Below are 24,624 nucleotides of genomic sequence, written 5' to 3'. Positions count from 1 at the left end.
TTACTTGAGTAAAATGTATTTAATCAGTCGTATTCCTTTAACAAGTGTTCTATTAAGTGGACCCAACTGACCCAAACAGTCAAAAATTAATAGGGCATTGTATCTTTAGATGTCTGTTTGCCCATTAACAACTCTGACATTTACCTTTACAAACTGAGCATAAAATATTGCAGTATTGCCTCACTGAAATGTGTTCAAATTTAAAAGCATATTTACTGTGCTAATACATAATTCACTGAAATTAAGATAACATTGAAAATTCACTATGAGCTTAAATTTTTGGCTTGCAGTTTAGAGAAAAGCCTGTGGGCTGGAGATAAGTATGCCAACAATGTTAATTCTGTATTTAAAAAGTTGCAGCTACAGGGGATGCAGCTGTCGAATTGCTTTTATTCCTGCAAGGAAGGTCAAACTGAACATCACTTGAGGGAGAATCCAGGTTTGGGAGTCACTTTTAGGATCTTGCTCTTGGGGACAGTAGATTAAATGTGCTCAGACTTAGGCTCCTTGCATGGGTGATGCACTTCTGTATAATAAGAAAATTTATGGTCAAAACATTTAAAAGGGTTACCCCCATCAAGTTCATTTGACTTGATTATATTTCTCAAATACAAATATAATATGCAGTTTTTACTACAGGCTTAGATACTTGTAATTTCTTTATTCTTGTACACTTACTAGATCCTGATGACAGTGAAAATAGTGTATGTCCTTGTTGACTTAGACTATTGATACAATTAGTTCTATTTCCTCTAAGCTATGTTGTGTTTTATTAATTTAGGGACCAATTCTGCAACTCGATTACTACTTACTCTCTGCTATTCAGGTCAGTGTACTGCTCCTGCCACTTTGGTATCTGGCATTGGCATCACTGGCATAAGCAAGGGTTGCCAAATTAGGCCCTAAGTCAGCAATCATGACTGATATATTTTCTTTTCAATAATCAGCCCAACCTCTATTAGCTGGAATTGGGGGATAGGAAAATTCACTAGAAAAATCACCTGGCTGTGAAATCAGGTAGCCAATATATGCCAACAGTTTTTCACTATTACTCTGTGGTGTTGTCCTTAATTTGGAGTATGTTGTGTAAGAACAGTTCACTGTGCACTTTGTAATGTAAGTGACTTTAAAAGAATCTGGCATATACAAAGTAAAGCACAGACAATGGTACTCCTGAGTTTCTAAAGTTGTAGAATATATTCACAGGTGAAAGTGGGCCGGTACGGCATACCGGTAAGAAGTGGCCACTCGTACGGGTCCGTGTATAGCTGACATTAAAGTGCTGCTGTGGCAGCGTTTTAAAGAACCTCCTTAAAGTGCTGCTGTGGCAGAGCTTTAATGTCATTGCCCTTTTGGTCCCCCCGAGGGCCGCTGAGGGTGGGGGGGAAAAAGGGCAGCTGCCCCGGGGCCCAGTGATTTAAAAGGGCCCGGGGCTCCCAGACACCGCCGCCACTACCGTGGCAGTGACCAGAGCCTTCGGCCCTTTAAATCGCTGCCGGAGCCCCGGACGGCGCAGGCCAGGCAGCAAGGAAGGGCTGGCTGGGGAGGCTGACCCCTCCTAGCCCCACCCCTTCTGTCCAGAGCCACACCTCTTCCACCCAAGGCCACACCCCTTCCGGGGGCCCAGAGTCAGGGGCCCAGAGTCGGAGCCCTGTACTGGTAAGACATTTATGTTACGTTCACCCCTGAATACATTATATTGTAAATATTTGAGAACTATAAAGACTATAGTAATGCACACACAAGGGGGAGAGTTGAGTCTGAGCATGCAAACTACATTTAATTATTTATTGACTATTGAGTGCTTAACTGTACAAACTTTATATTCTCATAACAGTTTTTTGTTTGGCATACTTCTTAAATAGTTAATTGAGTGGTGGAATATCCAAGGACAATGGCTTGTTTGCAGGTATACAAAGTAATTTTAAAGACTCTTGTTGGATACTAATTTTCATACAGTGCCATAAGTGAGTGTGGCACTTCAGAGATAAATAAAAAAGACAATGGCTCACATTCTGTGGTTCTTAACAAAACAAACTCCAGTGAAACAAACTGCAGTGATACCAGTTAAAATAAAAGCTAAATGGTCTGAGGGTCAGCCTTCAGCTCCCATTAAAGGTAAAAGTAAGACTCCTATTTACTTCCAATGGAGATTTCAGCCCACATCTGACCACAATTAAACCTCTGCACCACATTGTCCGCAGTGGCCCAAATCGGAAAAACATTGAACACAAGATGTGCACAAAAATTTAGACTGGGATTTTCAAAAAGGGCCTAACTACCTTAAGGCCCCTTTAGGAAGTGCCAGCCTTAGCCTTCTAGAAGAATTTCAGTTGTAGTCAGAAGAATCAGGTTTATTGAACTAGATTACATGTTATAAAAGTGAGTTAAGGGTGGGGAATGTAAAGTATTTCCACGAGCAGAACATTTAACCCCTTGGAGGCAGGCATTCTCGGAGGCAGAATGTGACAGCGTTCTAAGGTGTCAGAATTCCACTTGCATGTCAGGAATGATGTACCTGCTGCATGGGGCAACAACAGAGGTGTCCTTTTGCCTATGTAACAAGTACGTTAGACAGCATTCAAGAAATGAAATAACTATTTTGCTTACATACTAAATATACACTTCTGCATAATGTTATATTATACATTATGCACAGTGCTGATTTCTTATGAAAATATCGTCCTATGATTATTCTAATGAAGTTCACTTTGCATAGATTAAGGTGTAGAACCCGAGGCTTCCACAAATAGCTAATACTCAAGCTAGGGCTCTAAAAAGGAAGGGCTCTTCAGTGTCAAATCTGTTGTAATCATTTTTGACAACAACTTTTAATTAAATTTGTAGTGAGTCCTAAAGCAACTGAAAGGAAAAAGGCAGTAGGGATGGGGGGTGGGGGGATGAATGGTTTTAGAAGGCAAGCTTCTCATTTCTCTCTCAACTATCTACAGATCTACACTAGCAGGGAGATGAAGATAGTCCCAGAGGCAGCACATAGGCACGTGGACTCTGAGCTGGTGGCCCTCTGCCTCTGCCAGATCCCTAAGAGTCACAGGCTTTGATGCTGAAAGGTGAGAGTTTCCAAAACACCTTGCGTGACTCATGGCTGGTCTCCCTTTCAAGATTTACCAGCATAACTATATCAGTTGGGTGTGGGGGGGGGGGGTGTGATTTTTTTTTTTGCTGATATAGTTATGCCAGTTAAACCCCTAGTATAGATGCAATTTTATAGGTATAAGAGTGTCTTATGCTGGTATAGTTTATTTTGGTTCCTGCATTGGAATAAGCTATACCAGTATAAACACCGTTATAATGGTATAACTGCATCTACACTGGGGTTGTTTTCTGATTTAACTACATTGGCATAGTTATGGGGGCAAAACTTTGAAGTGTAGACTAGTCCTTAGGAGCACAAAGCCCACTGATTTTCAACAGAAGTTGTGCACCTAAGCAGGGATGCTGGAACAATTTGTATAGTGCGGGTGCTGAGAGCCGTTGAACCAAACTGTAAACCCTGTATATGATGGAAACCACTTCAAATCAGGGTGTGCTGCCGCACCCCCAGTACCCCTAGTTCCAGCATCTATGCCCCTAAGTCATTTGTGTGCTTTAGAAAATCACAACCTGAACTTTTAGTTTTTCCTCCAGGAGAGAAGATAGTAGAGGGAACAAACCCTGATTCTCCCTCCCTTCAGTGGAAGAATTGGGGGAAAATTCAATGAGTGAAACCTTGCAGCGTTTCATGCCCCTGCTCCTCCCCCACATGTGCTGCCTCTGGGACTATCTTCATCTCCCTGGCAGTGTGAATCTGTGGATAGTTGAGAGAAAAGGTGGTGGGGGGGGAAGAGAAGCTTGCCTTTTAAAAACATTCATATTCACTCCTGCCCCAATTCCTACTGCTTTTTCCTTTCAGTTGCTTTAGGGCAGGGGTTCTCAAACTGGGGGTCAGGACCCCTCAGGGGGTCATGAGGTTATTACATGGGGGGTCGCGAGCTGTCAGCCTCCTTCCCAAACCCCGCTTTGCCGCCAGCGTTTATAATGGTGTTAAATATATTAAAAAGTGGTTTTGATGGGGGAGAGGGTGAAATTGCACTCAGAGGCTTGCTATGTGAAAGAGGTCACCAGTACAAAAGTTTGAGAACCACTGCTTTAGGGACTCACAGGGTTGACCTGAGCTATTTGCAGGATTGGTGTCATTTCCAAGAAATAGTTAAAAACACTGACATATCCAGTAAAAAATGCCACAAAGGTTTTATGAGGCGAAACCCAGGAATATACTATGTGATTCATCTCACAAGCACACTTATGCCTCAAAAATAAATAAACAAACAAAGAAAACCAAACAAATATTGTCCCAAAGGAAATGCTAGAAAGACAAGAACATAACTGAGTGCACCGTTTACTAACTACTTATGCCTACAACTCTCTTGTACCTGCTCTTAGACATTAATTCACTTTCATCAACTGCTTTGCTTTTTCAGCACTTAGCCCATCAAGCAAGCATATTTTTGGCATGTTCTGGAACCAGTCAGATGTGGACCAGAACATGCTAAAAACGTGATTGATTGGTGTTGAGCTGGCCTGAAAGGAAATCCTGGCAGCACTGAAGTCAATGGGTGTTTTACCCAGTGACTTTAATGGGGCCAGGATTTCTCTGAGGTCTTTCAACAATTGACGAGATTCTAAAACAAGACAGTTGAATTAGGCTGTTTCATTTCCACAACTTCCTATTTTGATGCAATGAACAGTAACAATCTTCCTTGCAAATATAGATTTTCACAATCAGCAAAAATACAGCAACTAATCTTTCAACAACCAGCTCTTGGAAAATGTAGCAATGAACTCATTGTACTCTAATAGCTATCTGCATGCATGATAGACTGCTTGTTTTTAAAATCTTTACAAATGGCATTTGCAAAAAGTTAAAATATTTCCTCTACTTAGTAGAGGAAATATCACAAATATTACGGTAGCATTAATTAAGCAAAAGGTAGAATGTAAAAAAAATATTGTAAACTACAGCTGATAGGTAGGCTGTGTCGACAGACACTGCATGAGTGAGCAAGAGACATGTCACCATCTCTCTTGGACTTTAACCTTTAACTCAGGATACTGTAGTTTGCCCTCTTAAATCCAGATAATACGGTATTACCATATTGGGGCGGTGTAGTGGGGCGGCTGCCCCACTCCCTGAATTTGGGGCTGCAGCAGGCCAGTGGGCCTGCACAGACAGGGAGCCAATCAGGGCCCAGATTGGAGGGAGCCAATCCGGGCCAGGCTCAGCCCTATAAGAAGGCTGCTCAGGACAGGAGCAGGCAAGCTGTCCCAGGCCTTTGACAGGGGAAGGTTGATCTCCAGGCTGGGAGACTAGCACCCGGGACAGTGCAGTGCAGTGCAGTGCAGTGCTGGGCAGGCCCGGGAGAGCAGAAAGGAACTCCAGCCCGGTGTCTGCCAGGCTGCAGGCCCTGAGGGGAAGGGCCTAGCCGGTGTGAGGGGCCGAAGGGGAAGCGGCCCAGGGACATGGACAGACGGAGGGAGAGAAGGAGGGCAGGACGGCTGCCACTAGAGGGTCTGGTTGGGACCCAGAGTAGTGGGCAGGCCTGGGTCCCCCCGCTTTCCCCCTTGCCTTGCACCCAGCCGACGGAGCAGCCATCTAGAGCTGTACTAACCCCCTGCTAAGAGGGGAGTGACTTTGAGGGTGCATCTGGCCACATCTGCCAGGATGCAGAGAGGCAGCTGATTGATTTCCCCCCCCTGCCCCCAGAAGGGGGCGAGGATGGACTAAGGAGGGCAGTGGCTCGAAGAGGACGCTGCGAGCTTGGGAGCAAAGCGGGTCTGGACACGCCAACTGAGGGCGAGATGAGGAGCGGGACACCACCAGAAGGGGGTGCGCCACTGTTCAGAGCTAATTCCCGAGACAACCAGTAGGAGGCATCAGGTGGTGAGTCCCAACCCCGTCACAGGTGGCCAAAACAAAGCAATATCATTTTCATGTGAATATGACTGCATTACCCCATGAAACGCTTTGCTAACGTAATACAACATGATATTCATTAATGGCATTGTTATAAATTGAGAAAGTTATAGACTCTTGTAAAGCAAGGGTACTTCAGTTTGGTTGGAGCTTTGATATTTCAGCCAGCACATGGCAACCAAATTAAAGCTACAGTAAATTATTGCCTCCATATGTGTACTTTTGCAAAATGTTCCAAATCAAAGCAAAATGAATAACTGCTAGATTCTCTCAGGGTAGTTGAGTTGATGGTTAAAGAGGCTGCAAGCAGGCTTAACGTCTACTTTCTAAATACTACATCCTACAAAAATCATTCTTACTTTGAATCTTGCTCCAAGAAAATTTGAGCAATAGCATCTTTAAATCAACAAGACTAAAACTGTGCAGATGGGAAGTAAGCAAAGACAGTCAACAGAAACAGCAAAAGTAAAAATAAAGGAGTTTTGAAGCCCAGTCAAAATATAGACAGTCAGAATTATTGCTGAACAGATGACATTCACTAGTTGGAAAGGAGGCACTCCTTTCACAAACTTTAACTTCCAGTTAATAGAAAACTCATTGTTCCATTTCGCTTTCCCTTAGTAAGGTCTCACAGCCCACACCTCCAGCACACACAAGCAAACAAACACACTATGAACTAATTGATCTATTACTCCTACGGGCTGGGAAGGAAGAAGCAGATTGTCATTTATATTTCTAAATATTTGGCAGTGCAAGGGTCTGGGTAAATACTGAGTTGGAGAAGAGTCTTAGTAGCCAGATTTTAGGGTCCTCTTCCAATTTGTTTTACAGGGCTTTACATTTAAATTCACTCAGATACATATATAAAGAGAGATCATCTGCTGCATAGGAATGGTCTTCTCTCCCCAGGTGAAATCCTGGCTCTGTTGTGGTTGAAATCCAAGGCAAAATTCCCATTGACTTAAATGGGGCCATGATTCAACTTCCCTTCCCTACACCTGCCAAAGCAACAGTGTAGGTCCTCTGTACAGGTGGGGGAGCGAGGGAGAGGTTTTGTTTGTGCTCTTTGTGTCGTTCCCTCTCTGGACGGAGAGAGAGACCAGGCAGGAAAAACATCTCCTGAAAACATACCTGAAATGAGCATCTAAGATTACAAAAATTGTAAGTTCGGGCAAGGAAATGCGTTAGATTATCTTTAGTTTTAGCTTGTGAATTTTCTCTGTGCTAAGAGGGAGTTTTATTCCTGTTTTTTGTAACTTTGAAACTGAGCCTAAAGGAGAATGCTCTGTTTTAAACCTTTTTATTCCCTTTAAAGTTACCTTCCATCCTGATTTTTGCAGGTGTGATTCTTTTACTTTTTCTTTAAATAAAATTATTCTTTTAAGAACCTGATTGATTTTTAGTGTCCTAAAAACCAAGGGGTTTGGTCTGTGCTCACACTGTAACCAATTGGTTGGTATATTATTTTCAAGCCTCCCCAGGAAAGGGGGTGAAGGGGTTTGGGGAATATTTTGGGGAACAAGGGACTCCAAGTGACCCTTTTCCTGAATTTTTGTCTAAATCACTTGGTGGTGGCAGCAATACCATCCAAGGACAAGGAAAGGATTTGTGCCTTGGAAGTTTTTAACCTAAGCTGGTAAAAATAAGCTTAAGGGGTCTTTCATGCGGGTCCCCACATCTGTACCCCAGAGTTCAGTGGGGAGGAAACCCTGACAACAGCACTGAAGAGACTTGTAGGAGGGGGTGCTAACTACAGTTCCAGTCACTGCACCTGTCACAGAAAGATCTAATCCACTGGTTAGGGAGGATGTGTATTATCCTCCCAATTTGCTATTACCTGTGATGGAATCAGCAGCACGTACTGGTCAGGGGGGTGCATGTGGTTCCTCCTCCAAAGTGAGGCAAAGAAGTGCATTCATTAGCATGTTGTAGTTGCTCACTGAGTCTTGCTTGCCAGTGCGCGCAGTAGTCTCTTATACTAAACACTCAGCAGCAGTCCATGCCCTCTGCTTAGCTCCCTCCTGGAAGGGTGGGTTTGCTCTTATATTGTGTGTGCATATATATATTGCAATATATGCGCATGCAGATTAGTAAAATTTGTAACAAGTGTTTCATCTTTTCTGCTGTCTGTTTGCTGTACTCAGGGTTAGCAATATGTTCTCATGTGAATATATGATAGTGTGAGAGCCAGGAAATATTAAGCTACTACATTGACAGTCAAAATAAGTCTGACTAATGTCACAGAAACCTTTTTTTGTGAAAATCTTAAGTAAACCCTATAAATAGTTGTCTCTGCAGAAACCACACAGTTTGCATCTGATCTAGGTAAACTCTTTAAGTTAGCCTTTTGTAACTCAATTTACTACATCCAGAATACCTGACATTAATAATATGTTCTTGTGCCCTATATTTTTCTGTTCCTTCCTATACTATTATCACATTGCTTTCCTATCCTATCACAATAGGGTGGGTATTGTTGTAAGCAGAGCTGGGCAAGCTAGCCACAAACAAAAATTTAATCTTTGACTGTTAACAGGATTAACTTTTACAAATCTGCTACTTATTTAAAATTATTTGTGAATAATTTACATGGTTGTGTTAGCCTACACACAATTCACCATAGCTGTCACTTTGAGGATTCACAATTCATGCTGTATGAGTGGTATTTTTTCAGCTGATTGGCTGATTCCCAAACCCACAAAGAGCCATCTGCATATGCCCATCATGATTTCTAGTGCAAACAGTTGCACAATTCTTCACAGTGATTTTCCTTCCTATGAATATTCATGTGAAATAAATTTCACTTAGATGAATGCTTGTGAAAAGCAAATAAAAGGGGACAAATAGTATCAAAGGAAAGTCCCAGTTTTTATTCTGATGAATGTATGCAAATATTTTTGTTCAATATTTGACCAGTTCTAGCTACAAGAATCTGTACTAAGAATTCAACTCCAGAATCAAAAAACTGAAGTGACATAAAGTTAGATACTTATAATCAAACTTAACTGTAAAATTTGAGTGCTCAGCTGTGCTGTCAGAACCAATTTACGCCCAAGGCATGGTAATATTGTATACATTACTTGGATTTCTTCATTTGATCATTTCTACAATCTGCAAGTGTAGCAAGAATGAGTCTGGCAACTTGTCAGGAAACCCAAGACTGGCAGCGATTTGGGGACTTCAATTCTCTAGGACACTAAGACCAGTAGTAGATCAGAGGAATACTTCTGAGGAATAGATATTATCCCATTAGGGCAATGTATCAGAGGGTAGCCATGTTAATCTGTATCCACAAAAACAACAAAGACTACCCACGAAAGCTTATGCCTGAATAAATCCGTCAGTTTTTAAGGTGCCACTGGACTCCTCATTAGGGCAATGATTTTCAAACTGTGGTCAGTGGACCAATGGTGGTCCATGCAATTGCGCTTCTTGCAGTTTGAAGCATCTATTATCTTCATGCAGTGACATTTCCAGATAGCTGTGTCCCAATCCAGAACTCACTATTTTCATAGGCTTTTTTGACTGACTAAGCTAAAAAAAAAAGCACCTTTCTATCTTGCCTGGCTGCTTCATGTTTTACTTTAACAGGTGTTTCTCTGGTGTACATTCAGCTGTGATCAAATATACAGGCAATAGCAAAATTGGAGGGGTAACAAAGAAAAGAGGACAGAGCCAAACTGCAAAGTGACTTGGAGAGCATCTGAAATAATTGGTTGCTAACTCCTAGCCAGATGTAAATTGACAAAAGCCATCCTGGCCCCCTCAGACCTGATCATCCAAGACTGGCCTGAGAACTAGTTGTATCCACAGGTTTCCTGTGAACCGAATATTAACAAGTGGCAGACACACATCTTTAATCAAAGCAGCAGATATCATCTGGATTTTTTCAGATAGCTTCTCCCTATCTACCAGCATCATTTCCATCTCACTTGGTTAAAGCTTGAGCCAACTAACTCTCATCCAACTCCCAGTGTATCCACCAGACACTGGATACAGCATTCAGTTCACTGGCTGGATTGGATGAAACACAGACTTGAGTTATCAGCATACTGAATACATCACAGCTTCTGCCTCACACTGATCCTAACAATGGTCCCATACACCCATTGTACAAGAAGGGAGATAAAATAGAAGCTTCTGAAACCCCATGTGAGAGCATCCTCAGTGCAAGAAAGGAACTGCACAAAAGCCTTCCTCTGGGAACATGCAGCAAGAAAGTATCTGAGCAGTCTCCCCCATACCTGCTACAGTCTGCAGGCAAATCAACAACTCCTCATGGAGAACAGTATTCGAATGGACACCTGATCTGCATCCATCATTGGCCACTAATGCAACCAGTGCACTCTCCATGCCATACCCAGGTTAAAACCCAGACTTGACTGGGTTAAGGAGATTTAAGGCGGTTGGATATTGAAAAGACAAGATGACAAGAATTGTGTTAACAAAAATTGGAAGATTTAGTTTAGCCTTATAATTGGCCACATTAGTCAGGGCCACGTGGTAGTTTCTTGAACTAAAACTGTTCTCAGAGCTTCCTTAAGAGAAGGCAGCAATCTGCCCACTGTAATGGAGGTATTGACAGTCAGCACTGAAAATGGGCCTAGCTCCTCAACACTGATTTTCACTAGCCAGAGGTGACCTGGGTCCAAAGCATAGGTTTTGTCATATAGTTCTCCCCAAACTTCCTGTATCTCAGGTTGAGTCACTAACCAGAACTCAAGCACAAGAGATTTAGCATTTGATCCTGAAGACATTACCCTGCCCTCATTAATACATACTGTTCAGTCCAAATTGGCATAATTTTATCCTCAATGTAACATGCATGAAAAGACTAACAAATAACAATACTTTGCACAGCGGGAGTGACTTTTAAAACAATTTAACAAGGATTAAATAGGCCTCAAACAGCTCTGTAATATGCATATTATTAATCTTATTGTATAGATGGGTAAACGGAGGCAGGGAGCGGTTAGGTGGCTTGTACAAGGTCACAAAAAGTAAATGACTGGTCTAGGAATGAAGCCAAGGACTATTGACTTCCAAGTCTCATGCTTCGCCACTAGGCTATCCACTTTTCCCAGACATCTGTTGTAAAAAGCAGATAAATGAGTGCACTTTATCCACCACTGAAACGCGGCCACCTCTATGTTAAACACAGCAGCTACATATCAGCCAAAAGCAACAAATCAAACAAGAACCTCATCCAATCAAAACTATACGGAGATTTGTTTTAGATTAATTCATATGTGTATTAGTCTTTATAAGGATAATCTCAAAAAATGCACCAATAATTCATCATGAACTAATTGAAAAATAATGATTACCAAAGCAGCCAGCAGAGTGCACCACATGCATTTTAGAACAGTTTCCAGGAGGAAGGGGAACAGTGAAAAGTGTTGCTGGTTTATTTTTTCTTAATTAATCTGTATAATTAAATCAATTAATTATCTGTATAAAAAGATTACAAATGGAGGGGAGGCTGGTGGGACTGTCGGAGAACAGAAAGTGTGTTTGTTCTCTTGCACCATTTCACTGCTGTCTTACTGCTCATGAAAAATTCCTGGTGTATGGCGCTATCCTGGAGTACTGCTGAGCAACCCCAACACATCAATATAATGGAAGTTTAGGGTGTTCAGCACCTCTCAGGATCAGACCCTAAGAATGCACATAACATGCCAGCTACTGAACACGTGATCAGCTTCTCTGTGGACAAAGACTGTGGTTTCATGCCCAGATTTAATTTCTTTGCATAACTATGCTGATCTAAATCACTTCCTATACACCAGTACAGTATATCAGTAAAGTCTTTATTATTCTGATTTTTATGTACCACATGCTGCACATTCAGCTAAATTAAACTGTTGAATCTGCTTTGCTATTTGCCGGCGCAACAGAACCATACTAGCATTCTGTACAAGACCTCATCTAAATTATTTTTATTATTCATCTGTGGCTATAGAATAGTATTAACATATGTGGATCTTTACATAATAGAGTGGAATACCATATCAAGTGGTCAATTTAATATAGGTTTGCATTCAGCATACTATATGAGCAGCTTTTCATTTCACGCCTTCATCTGTTATTTGGAACTCACAAACACAAATTGGAAAAAGGAAAGGCTGCCACAGTATTATATGAATGTGGATCAGAATGCAGGGGTGATGGGAAGATTTCAGCTCAGTTTAAAATTTGTCTACACTAATTTAGGCAAACACACACTGTCCAGGAGAAGAAAGTATTGGTAGGATCATAGAAACATAGGCCTGGAAGCAGAGGTGGATTAAGCTTTTGTGGGACCCTGGGCCAAAGCTAGTGGGGACCCCTCCCCACCCCTTCTGCTTGCAGTCCCCACATGCCCTGCGCTCTTGCTGGGGAAATGGGATCAGAGTGCCGGGGCTTGCCCTGCTCTGCCCCCCTCCCCATCCAGCACTCCTGCCAGGGAGCTGGCTCTGGGTTTAGGGAGCTTGCCCACTCTCTGGCAGGAGTGCCGGGTGGGCGGAGCAGAGCAAGCCCCCATGCCTCAACCCCACTCCCCGACAGATGTGCCAGGTGGGTGGGTCAGGGTGCAGGGGTGCCCATTTTTCTGGGGCCCCCCAATTGGCCAGAGTCCCTGGGCATGGCCCCCATTGGTTTACTGGCTAATCCGTCACTGCCTGGAAGGGACCTCAAGAGGTCATCTAGAGCATTCCCTCATGCTGAGGCAGGACTAAGTATACATAGACCATCCCTGACATGCGTTTGTAAAACCTGTTCTTAAAAATCTTCAGTGATGGGATTCCTAAGTACCAGATCATTAGAAATATACCTAGTGAGTCACTGAACAAACTTGTGATCTCATTATAGTGTTGTTTGTGGTCCTGGGACATCTATATGTATAATCAGAGTGTCAACTGGAATAAATTGGTGTAGTGCCATAGAACTCAATTTGGAACCTGTTCATGTTGACATCACACCACAAGATAGGGTTGTTTAGTGGTCAGCTCTTTAAACTGGTGATGTTGTCATATCTGGAGAAGACATAGAATCTGAAAATCATCCATAACATCAATGTGGAAAAATCTGTACAATGAGAGTATTTTGGGGGGGAAAAGGAAGGAAAATGAAAGTATAAAATTCAATTACAAGTGAACTGCTAATAATATATAGTTCAAACTAATTTATACATATGCTCTGTAAAGATAGTAGTAAAGAATATTACTGTAGATACAATTTCTCTGTAAAGATCTCACACCAAACACTTTATAATTGGTGTTCAGAACCTGAGTGATCTGATTGGGTAATGTAACTGTGTACAAATCATGCTTTACCATTGCACATCAAAAGAGGTAATGTAATATTTTAAAGTCTTGGGCTCTATAGCAAAAGAGATTGATACAAGACAGCAAATTAGTCATATTCCTCAAGTGGCTGAAGGCCATATGTTTCAATCTTGCCCTCAAGTATACTTGATTGATAATACTGAATTGTGTGCCTTCCTTCAAATACATATTTCCATTCTTTGGTAAGAACAGAAATATTTATTGCAAACTGAGCACAATATTTCTACTGGGAGAAAATACATTACTTACATTAATGGAGGAAAATGGTGGCATTCACATCAATGTGCAACATAACTTGTACATATTTAGGGCCAGATTCTGTTCTTGGTTACATCGATATAAATCTGTTCTTGGTTACTTCGATATAAAGGAAGTGGAGTTACTCTGGATTTACACTGATGTAAAAGAATGGAATTTGGTTCCAGCCGACTGCCAAACGCAGTGACCAAGGTTTTTTTTTTAAAAATGCATCCCTAGAATTAAGCTCTTAAGACCACGAGAACTGCTGTGTGCTCAGCACATTTGAAAAAAATCAAATCATTTATTGGGCCAAACTTCTTTGTCTTGTTAAAGAGATTTAAGAGGAGATTTCAGTATCTCTGCTAATTCTGAGTCATCATTAATTCAACCGCTGTCATTTATTAATGGAACTACTCTCTTTCTAACTTTCCCCCTTCCAATATATTTAATAAAGTTCTTCTTATTCTCTATTTGGCTAGTATTAACTCATTCTATGTATTTTGCCACCCCAATCTTTTGCCTGCATTCCTTAAACAGAGTGTGAATATTCTTCTTTGTCTGCCTTCTTCCTTTTCCATTTGCAGTACAATTTTCTTTGAGCAGTCCCTAGTGTCACCTCATTGGTTGCCTCTTGTTCCTGTATTCTTCCTTTACAGAAAAAGCACAGTGCATTATGCCTTAATTATGGCATCTTTTAGGATGCTTATCAAAGAAAAGGCATCTTACATTTTTATTGTTATAGCACCTAATCTGTATTCTGTTCAGGCAAATTGCTTTGAAATGCATGAAGTAAACATACAGTACTTTAAATATTTTTATTTAGTCTTTATAGGATGTTTTGTAACTGAGTAAAATGTTTGGCATATACTCAATATCCTGAAATTTTAAAAATTCACAAAGTCCTGAACATCTTAATATTTATATATGTTTTCAATATTAAAAAGAAAAATAATGCAAAAGAACTTTCACTACTTAAAAAACAGACTATTTAACAATTAATTATTTCATGTGTGTTAAAACAAAAAAAGCAGTAGGTAAAAGTCAGATATGGTAGGTGCAGTGACATACATTAACAGGGCTATAGTTTCTGGTTTTACACTGGTGTAAAATGTGAGTAACTCCAATTGTCAGCTAAGTGTGACCAGAATCAGGCCCCAATTTGTGCCATTAAGACAGAGCCCATAAGATATGCTGTGAAGCTGCATCAGGTCAAGGAGAGCACTAAGGAGGCATTTTTCACAGCTCCAAGATATGCTCTGGCAGTACCCCTGCTACTATATTCCTCTAGGGCTTGGAGGCGTGAAGTTACACTCCCACCAGCAGGGGCAAGTTGTAAGGTGGAGCAGTGGTCCTGCTTCCTTCCCTCCCCATCTCCTTTGGGGTGCTGGGCATTCCTAGGGGAATAAGGAGATAGCAGCCTCTGCTCTGCTCTGCTCTGCTCCCCTGTGGGTATGGGGTGCAGTTCTGCACGATACACCTGGCTTAAGAATGAAAACAAACTTTCAAAGGGGTCAGAATGCACCGGTTTTATCCCCCCCCCCCTTCTACTTTTTCTCAGAAATATTTTTTGAAATTAATTAACAAAATCCCACTATTAGGGAAAAGATTAAGAATATTTATTAAAATGTTCATAATTTCAATTGTAAAAGTCAAAGAATGAAAAGTTTCATGCAAAAATTCATTTACAAATGGCCATTTTTACACAAAAAGTTCAGTTGAAAACATTTCAACCAGCTTGCTAGCCCTACACAGGCAGCATACGAGCATAGTGGTAGAAAGCACCTCACAGAGCCAACATTAGGGTCAGGCAGAATTGCAATTCCTCCCCCTCACTTCTACTCCTCCCCCGCCCCCCCCCAAAGACTCTGCATAAATATCTACGGACCAGGCAGAAGATGGCCCTCAAAGGTTGCATAGCGGAAAGGAACCTCTACAACTGCTGGCCCACAGACGCTCGACTGAATTTCCTTAGGCAGCTTCTCTCAATTCTACAGGGATATTACCCCTTCCCCAGCAGCGAAAGAACATGCAGTCAAATATTCTGTAGCCACCCCGCCAAGGGAGAAACGGTTGAATGAAGTCCTGGGTCCCCTTGGCAAAAACTCTCATTGGCTTTAACAGGGTCAGGATTTCACTCATTAACTCTGCCAGATCAATGGTTATAAGTAGTAACTGTGCTCAAGACTGACTCTGAAGGAAACATTCTATGCAGTGCTGTTGTTGCTGCCATGTTGGACCCAAGATATTACAGAGAGATGGGTGAGGTAATATTTTATTGGACCGTCTGTTGGTGAGAGAGAGATAAGCTTTTGAACTTACACAGAGCTCTTCTGTTTCTGAAGGACATGTTGATCTTGCTTAGTGACTCTCCCAGTGTTCAAACATGAGGGCACATTCTTCCCTAGCTGATTCTCAACTAGGGAAGGCCTTCAGAGTGGCCATAGGTCAAAATTATTGGATCTCCATTTTGGAGATCAGCCAGGCAGAAAAATAAAAGGGACTAACCATTGCCATATATGTTTATTTCAATGTGTGATCATTTAAATAAATATAGGTACAGAACTCCAGGTATTTGCATACTAGCAAACATCTTGCTTTGTGCACTGAAGTCATTAGATATTAAACCACACGCATGTACATAGGAGCTTTTATTTCTATGTGTAATTTTTTTTTTAAAAAGCCCAAGGAAATTCAGTCAAAAATTACAATGTGCAGAAATCAAGGAATTCATTTATGGTACACAGAACCATAATTTAGATACTGAGGTTTATGGTGTAAGTACTTATATACACGTACAGAAAGGGACTCATTAGAATTGTGAAAATCATAGCTTTGAACGCACTGGGACAGAACCTTTGCTTTGACTCTGATTTTCTGATATGCCAACACAAAGCAACTGGAAAGCCCATAAATCTGGACTCTTGAGAATTCATGGATGGTATGGGGCCATAGCACCTCCCCACCCAACCCTCCATGCAGGTGGTATGTCTAGGAGAAAGAGGCCTGACCAGGGACCTCCTGCACTCTGGCTATCCCAATTAGTCCCTGATTGTCAAAATGTTGTCTTGGAGCTATTGGCAGCTGGGTGCAAGTTGGAGCAGCCCTGAGGCTTCTCAGTCACGCTGAGGACAAAGCACCCGCCCTTACTTCCCACTGCCAGTTATTGTAGTTTTACAATTAACTATTTTTTCTAATTAAAAAAAAAAAAAAAAACTCATGTGAAAAATGCCAACAAGGGAAATTGTCTATAGTGATTCAGTGACAGACTGTGCACAAAGTGCTGTCGGATGCATAAAGTAAACAATGGAAGAAAGAGAAAAATACGTTTTTCTTATCTTCTAGTTATAGCACTCTTAGGGTATCACTTGTAACAGGTAAAAATTTGCAGAGTGAAGTCTGATTTTTCAGTTGACTGTATCTTTTTAATTCTAAACTAATAATATTGTATTAAGACTTTTTAAAGCTGTCTTACATTGAAGGCTAGTGGAGATTGCTGTTATATACTCATTTATGTATTTTATGGAAATGAATGGATTCAGAATCTTTGATTTACAAATATTGCTATCCTATCGAAACAACTATTATTGTTACTCTCTTCCTCCCTCTCTCCCTTTTCCTACTCTTTGTTTGTCACAATAATTAGTTGTATCCAGTTATAAATTAACCCTGATCCCACTAATATTTATATGTGTACATAAATCTGATTACTTGTGTGAGTAAAGTTAAGTCAGTGGGACTCGTCACATGAGTAAAAAGAAAAATAATGTGTAGGATCTGGGCCTGAGACTGTAGAGTAGGAACGTTGTCAATTTCGGAGTTTCCACAGCACCTACCATAATGGGACCCAGATCGTGACTGACTACCATCATATAAAATAATACATTCTATTTTTGGTATTGTATACACCCAGTGCTTATTTGGGGCTGAGGGTTGGAGGGGGGGGGGGGGGGAGACTGGCTTGATAGGCAGCCTATAAGTTTCTTAACGCTTCAAACTGACAAAAATAGAATCTGCTGTATTTTGGAAAGCTAAGCTGGGTAATCGTAATGAGTGAAGTCTGAGCTGGGAGAGCTACATGAATCTGGTTATATCAGCTCTTCTATGCTGTACTCACATTTGCCTTAGCTGTGTGTATTCAGGAAGTCCTGAATCCTGTCAGCAAGGGGTTAAGGAAAGTGGCAACTCAGTGACCAGAAAAAAAAAAAGCATCATCTGGAAACAGGAATTGGAAAACAAAACTATCTTTTCCTGGGACCGCATATTGTCTAGTGAATAAGTTTCTTTCTACCCTTGTATTGACTAGTTGAATGTACCCTATTTAGATGTTTAAGTAATTAAATAAGATAATAGTAAAACACTGCAAAGGAGCAAGAAATTTCCTCGTTTAACAATACTCATGAATCATAGAGTCTAATTGGAGAGACAGGAAGCATTTCACATAAATAACTCCTCCCCTCCTTCCTCCTCTGTTTTGCAAATGCTGATCTTCAGAGGAGGAGCCGGGGGATGCTAATGAGCTGAGTTACCAAGTGAGGCGCTGGCAGGAACTTCATTACCCTTCTTTGCCTTAGTGTCTTGGCAAATTATGCTGCTACTCGCACCATGAACTGGCTGTCTGCTTCCCCGGGAGTCGTTTTAACAGCATACCATCCCAGCGGCAACAATGCCGTGGCCGGGAGTAATGCGAAAGAGAGCGAAGAAACGGTCCCCTCAAGGTAAGGTAGAGTGCTCGGGAAACTTCACCTGCTCAGGGAGAACAGCCAGGCAGAGGCAGTCTGAGCTGAGAGAAACGTCGCTGGTGCTACCATGCAACCTGTTGACGCAGGAATGCTGTCCCAGGGTTCAGTACAAAGGCTCGGGGGTGCAGTCTGCAGACTACAGATCAGAGGAGCAAAGTTTGGAAAACGTCAGAAGTTGCTCTCTGCAATGAGGTGCAGGGTATGGGCTGGAGAATTAACAATGGAACAGGTGCATTTGCAGAGACAGCACATGAGCTCCCACAGGTTGGGAGTCTTTAATGCCTTTCGTGTACCGCAGGTAGAAACACTTTCTGCCAGCAAAATTACTATTCTTAACTGGTAAACACTATCTGTGAAGAGTCAAGCAGCAAAAAACTCCCCCCACCCCCACCATCATTGGGCTTACCTGATCTTTGCTTTTGGAGGGGGGTGGGGGAGTGCTGCCCTTTCACTTGGGGTGGGGGTGGAAGAGAGACAGTTGTGCACAATCTATGCTTGTGTGTGTGTGTGTGTGTATATATATATGTATATATATATATATGTATATATATATATGTGTGTATATATATGTGTGTATATATATAATTTTATAAAAATAAAATTACCGTTCAGAACAAGTTTTTGACTCAAACAAAACATTTCCTCACTGGCACAAGGTGATTGGTTACATAGAGGGAGAGAAAGGAACATGTATTCCATAGATTACTGAGGTGCAAATAGGCTCTGTGTACTTTGTTCTTTTTTCCCCTCCTACTGATTTTTTTTTTTTTTTAAGATTACCTCTATACTTGGTGAATTGTTTCCTGCTTCAGTGTATGTGCTGGAAATAGTAAATATTCACAGCAGCGCAAGGCATAGAGTGGAAAACTTGCTTGTAAAATGAATGCAGTTATCACTCAGTTAGTACCTGCATGTGTATTACTTAAAAACACAGCAGCTGCAGTTTTTTGTGCACCTTTATCTAGGCCTGTAGTCTGATGTGCACTTTGCATGTCCAATTTCCATGGATGTTAGTGGGAGTTGTAGCACAACACATCTCATGATCAGGCCCTTCAAGTTAAGCATTGTACAACTCTTCATGGGGCCTTTATGTATTGTACTGCTCTGTTCTTTGTATGTGGTAAGTTAAAGGATGGTGCTGGTAAAGAGAAAAAAAAATCTTTCAATTTAGTATTTCCCTCTGCCATAAAAAAAAAAAGTAAAATAGGTGCATGGGAAAGGTGTCAGATTGACATGCAGACTGAAGATCTCAGATTATTCCATAGAACAGGTTTAGCACAGGTAGCAGCATTGCAGACTTCTCCGCATCGACCCCCATAAAGATCATCTGTAGAGAAGTCACTAGTGGGAGTGAGGAGTACCGTTCTCATGGCTCATTCCGATCATTTACCATTTCTCTGCTGAGAGAGTCAACAAGAGTGCCAGCAGCAGTGGTGAGATTTATAATACATAGACTATTGAGGGCCCCATTGAACTTGTACTTACACATGCACATGTAAGACAGTTCCATGTGTTTGCTTCAAAGAGATTCCAGTCTAAATAGACAAGGCAAATAAAGGGTGGGAGGAAGGAAGTACTAGGATCCTGATTTTTATAGATAACTGAGGAGAGGTGAAGTGACTTGCCCAGGGTCACACAGGGAGGCTGTGGCAGAGCCAGGACTTGACCTCAGAAATCTCAACTCCTTGTTGAGTGCTTTAACCACAAGACCATCCCTCTTTTCATTGTAGCATTGCTAATTTCCCTATTAGGAGTTAGACTATCTGCACATTTTGTTTAGATCACCAGAACTGTTTAAGTTTGATGTTGTTTGGGTTATTGAAAACCAACTGGTTTTATATAGACTAATGACTCCCACCACCCCTCTCCCCATATTAACTAACATCTGCTCCTCTGCTTTCATTCCATCGATATTCATGAGTATAAACATAGGACACTGCAAGGCTGGTGCACTCCTATAAACATGGAGCTCCATGGACACAGTAATGCAATCCTAGTCTTAATTCTGAATGTGTCTAAAGGTGCTAGAACTAGGGAAAGCAGAGACAAGGGTACTGAAAGCACCACACTAGAGAGCTGGGACTCAAAGAGAGGAAGTTGTGAAACCCCACTGCCATGTTGGGAAGGATCCTGATTTCTTATGTATTTGTAATGACATTTTTTCTAAGTTTGGCCCACTCTCTCATGTCATCGGAAGGACAGGATGAAAAACGTTATCCCACTCCCTAGAGAGAACTTTTGAAGGGGGAATGTTCTGCTAGAAGCTCTGAAACGGTGGGCTGGAAGTTTGGTGCTTTACACCTGCAGTTGTTTCAAATGCACAAAGGCCCAGGGCCTTTGCTCTGTTGCTTGGGAACCTCTTCCCCATGGCAACACAGCTAATTCAGGAGGAGCATTCCCACGTGGTCCCCACTAATTTGCAGCTGCCCCTGAATGCTCCCTTGAGTGGGAGGGTTCGTTGTACAGAAGGAGTTACCACATAAGATTCTGATGGCATCAGCATTATTATTTTACATGGAGAAGCCACATGGGATTGAAGTGAAAAGGGGTGCATCTAATGTGATGAGCAGTCATTCCCTAGCGTTTTTACTTCTCTGCCCCCGGCGCCTGACTCCCAACCAGGCTTCTGTGGGATGTTGGAAATAAGGGGAACATGCTCTGGAGTTCTTGATCCCTCTTTCTAGTTTGCCCCCAGTCTGACTGTACTTTATCTGGCTTTCCTCCAAGTGGATAGTCCAATCCTTAGTTTTGCAGCACTGTTTGCATGAGCTTAAGTGACATTAAGACATAGCAGTAGTACATTTCTTTGTTCACGCATAAGAAATCTTTACAGTACAGTTTAGGCATCTATCACTTTTTCAAAATATATATTGTGGATGTGTTTGGAGTTTAGGGTTACCTACCATGCAAACTATTTAATCTAAGTGAGCAGACAGCTCAGACCAATACCAAAACAAACTGTTTACCCAGGCTGCTAATAACTTCAGTTTTAGGAATTTGTTACTAAATCTAGGGGAATGTGGAATGAAAAATGTGTCCACCTCCTGCCTTTGAAAAATCCTGGTACAAGAGCTGCTCAGCAAATCAGTGCACGTAGGAATAATGGTAGTTTGCCCTACCATAACACTTTTCTCCTGAGGATCTCAAAGTGCATTACAAACATTAGATACTAGTCATATTGATACCAAAAGAATCATACTGTATTCTCTTATCAGTGGTTGGTTATGCTGTCTGTTGCTCATTGTGGACTTTGGGTGAAATGCCCGCTTATGCAAAATGCCAGCTACAAAGTATGTGTACCACTTTCTATCCCCCTTACACCCTCTTTTGTGGGCTTCATGCGATGTGTTGGCCTTCTGCACAGGGGTGACTCACCTTTTAGGACACCACATTACATACACATGCTGGGAGTCACTTATACATGTTAAAATCATATAGCACAAGCTGTGTAGGGTTTACATGTGGATAATTATAAAGTTATACTTACGCAACTAATTACATACCCTAACTTCTACATCATACAGGCAGAGACTGGTGGCTATTTCATTAAACTATCTGGGCACAATTTGGTTTTTCTTTTGAAAGAGTTATGGGTCTCTCCTACTCACTGGTCATTTGATCCAGATTTTCACACCCTTGGCATATTGAATACTGCCTTGCTATGGAAGTATCCCCACTGGCATCAGTGTTGTGTATTAAGGTACTATTCAGCGTGAGTGAGGCTTTCAGATAATGTGTCCAGATATGGATTTATGAGGTATGTGCTAAATGGCCAGACAAAAAAACTCTTTGCAAGTCATACCTTTGCTTGCTGAAAAGCTGTGTGACAGCTTTGTCCTCAATGCTGCTTCTAATTAGAGCTGGTTGGGAAAGTTGCCAACAGAAAATGACCTTTTCACAAAATTTAAAATTTTCCAAGGAAAAATTTCAATTTTGGGAGGAAAAACTGATTTTCCATCAGGAAAATATAAAAAGGGGTTCTGACTGCCTGAAAGGCTTTTTCAATTTCACTTTCTGCCTGCAGGGAATTGGCAAGAGCCTTCCAGGAGGACCACCAGCAGCCAAAAAAAATTTCTGCTCTTGTTCTTTCAAATGGAATTTTTCTGAAAATCCTTTCCTATGGAAAAAATCCACATATTTCCCCCCCTTCAAAAAGGAAAAAAAAATTTGAGAGAGGCATTTCCATTTTCTGGCCAGCTCCACTCAGCATTGCCAGGTTGTGTAGCAATGTGCCACAGTTATGCAGGAAACATCCAAATAAATGAAACTGAGATCTTCTGTAGAATTTGAAGCCCTATCTACAGCTTCTGCTTTGTTCTGCAATATGCGTGTACCAGCTCAGTGCTCCAGATAGTGTAACTTTAGTCCCAGTTTGAAAGTCACTTATTTGGCTTTACTTTGAGTCCAAAAAACTTTCAGTCTTTAACTTAGCAGCCACCTATCATAAATATTCCTCTTACTTACTAATATTTTGATCACTATTAAATTAACAGTATGACTCAGCAAGTGGCTAAATGATTTGGTCCATTCTCCACTGGGACACTGCTTATACAGTCACAATCTCAAGTGATGACTATCCTATCCAAAGCATTCTTTTGTTATAGTACAGTATAATCCTCAACTATGTGGAATCATTCTCCTGGAGCATTTAAATTTAATTAGTTTGTGTTCTGACACATCCTCCCTGCTAGTATTTCAAATAGTCAGCCCTTGGAAACCTACTTGCAAAAGTGTAACCTTAAGGTTTCTGCTCATCTAAGGAATCCTCCTTTCAAAATGGGTAATACTGAAGCAGTACGCTACTGTGCTCCAGAAATCATACCCATGCAAAAATAGCCAAGCCAGTTCACTCTGTGTTCTGCAGACATATCAGAATCTTCCTTTACAAAACTTAGATCAAAGCCATGCTGATGGATGAAAGATGTAAACCTGTTCTAAGCTGGTCCTTGAAAAAAAAATCATGCTATGTCTTTCACATATCTCCTCTAGCACAGGCTTACAGGATTATGGTTTTAGGAGGCAATAATGTAGAATAGGCTTCTGTGTGGTGGCTTTAACATTTTTGCCAATCCAGCAGTATTTCCTGCAGCCAGGATCTTACAAATGCTGCTGATATTTTACCACACAGAAATCTAGTATGTAGACCATCACAGGAATAAACATTTGTGTAACCATAACAACTGGTAGAGTCTCTTCTCCTTTATATATTTTAAGTAACAGCTGTGGGTGGTTTCTAACCCTGGTTCAATTTTGTCTCAAACCCTTTGCGAGAAATAACAGATGGCCGACCCAGTGTCAAATTCCATTTTAACAACTATCCTCTGTCCACACTGCTTCATTTCCCCCCCACTGCCACATTATGGATCCACTATCATTGGATTCATCCTCCATTGCTTGTATGTGATTTAGTGTATCCCTGCTGCGTTTTCACCCTGGTAAAATAAGTCAAGTGTGTCGCTTATGGTTCATATTGGATAAAGGGTACATGAGGTGCTTTGTAGCAGGTAAAAAGAAAGAGGTCCCTGCTCTGAGTAATTTACAATTAAAGACCCTAATCTGGCAGATGATTATGCACATGTAACTTCATGCACATGAAAAGTCTGAGTTCTATGGCACTACTCCTTTATGTAAATATTACACACAGGTAATGGTTTGCAGGATTAAGGTCTAAATGGAGCATGTATAAAGGACAGGGAACGGGATAGAGCAAAAAGTCAAGTGACTGCATGCAGCAGCACTAGTTGTGCACTCACTGGTGCCATAAGAAAACAAAAAATTAAGGTATTTAAACAACATTTATATATTGCATCTTCGAGAGCCAAGCCTAAAACACAGGTTAGCTGATAGGAATATGATGAAATTGTGGCTTTTCCTCCTTTCCCTTTTCATTTTTAACTATTTCCCCCTCTCCTCCTCCGTGTCTTTTTTTCTCCAACTCTCTTTTCTCAGAGCTAGGCTGCCATCCTTTGTTTCTCTCTACTCCTGTCCCCTCCCTCCCTCTGCAGTGACTCACTCAGCCAGCTTACTGACTGTCACTCAGCCTTCATGTGCACCTGTAACATTGACAGACCCCAGTTGTTGGCAGGTGGGATAGAACCTGGGATCTCTGGAGCTTAGTGCATGAGCGTCTACTGCATGAGCTAAAAGCCATGTGGCTGTTCGCTAAGGTTGTAGAGCAGACTCTAACCTCTAGGTGGTCTCAGTGCCACTAGATGGGAGAGAGCACCACACCCAGGAGGTGTGGGGGTTACACACCCACCTAGCTTCCACTCCAGCTTCCACTGCCCTCCTAAACTCCCAGTGGAGAAGGAAAGAGCAAGTTGAATTTTAACTTTCAAGGTCAGAC

The 24,624-nt window shown here is 41.5% G+C and overlaps 1 protein-coding gene across 3 annotated transcripts in view; it reads left to right on the top strand.

The window, feature by feature from the left end:
- The window catches only part of ARHGAP18 (Rho GTPase activating protein 18), a 131,327-nt gene that overhangs the window by 19,572 nt on the left and 87,131 nt on the right, over positions 1-24,624 (top strand). The window contains exon 1 of one of the 3 annotated variants that reach the window (XM_005280239.4): positions 18,005-18,254. The exons of 1 other annotated variant lie outside the window; for it this stretch is intronic. In XM_005280239.4, coding sequence (XP_005280296.1) covers positions 18,142-18,254 — 113 coding nt within the window. In that variant the 5' untranslated portion in view covers positions 18,005-18,141. Of the gene's footprint in view, positions 1-18,004; positions 18,255-24,624 lie in introns of those variants that run through there. One more of the 3 variants, XM_005280238.5, reaches the window with a different exon arrangement.

The sequence above is a fragment of the Chrysemys picta genome, chromosome 3, assembly GCF_011386835.1.
Source record: "Chrysemys picta bellii isolate R12L10 chromosome 3, ASM1138683v2, whole genome shotgun sequence".
In the NCBI taxonomy this organism is placed as follows: domain Eukaryota; kingdom Metazoa; phylum Chordata; order Testudines; family Emydidae; genus Chrysemys; species Chrysemys picta.
The sequence above is the reverse complement of the archived record's forward strand: the minus strand, read 5'-3'. Positions and strand labels throughout refer to the sequence as shown.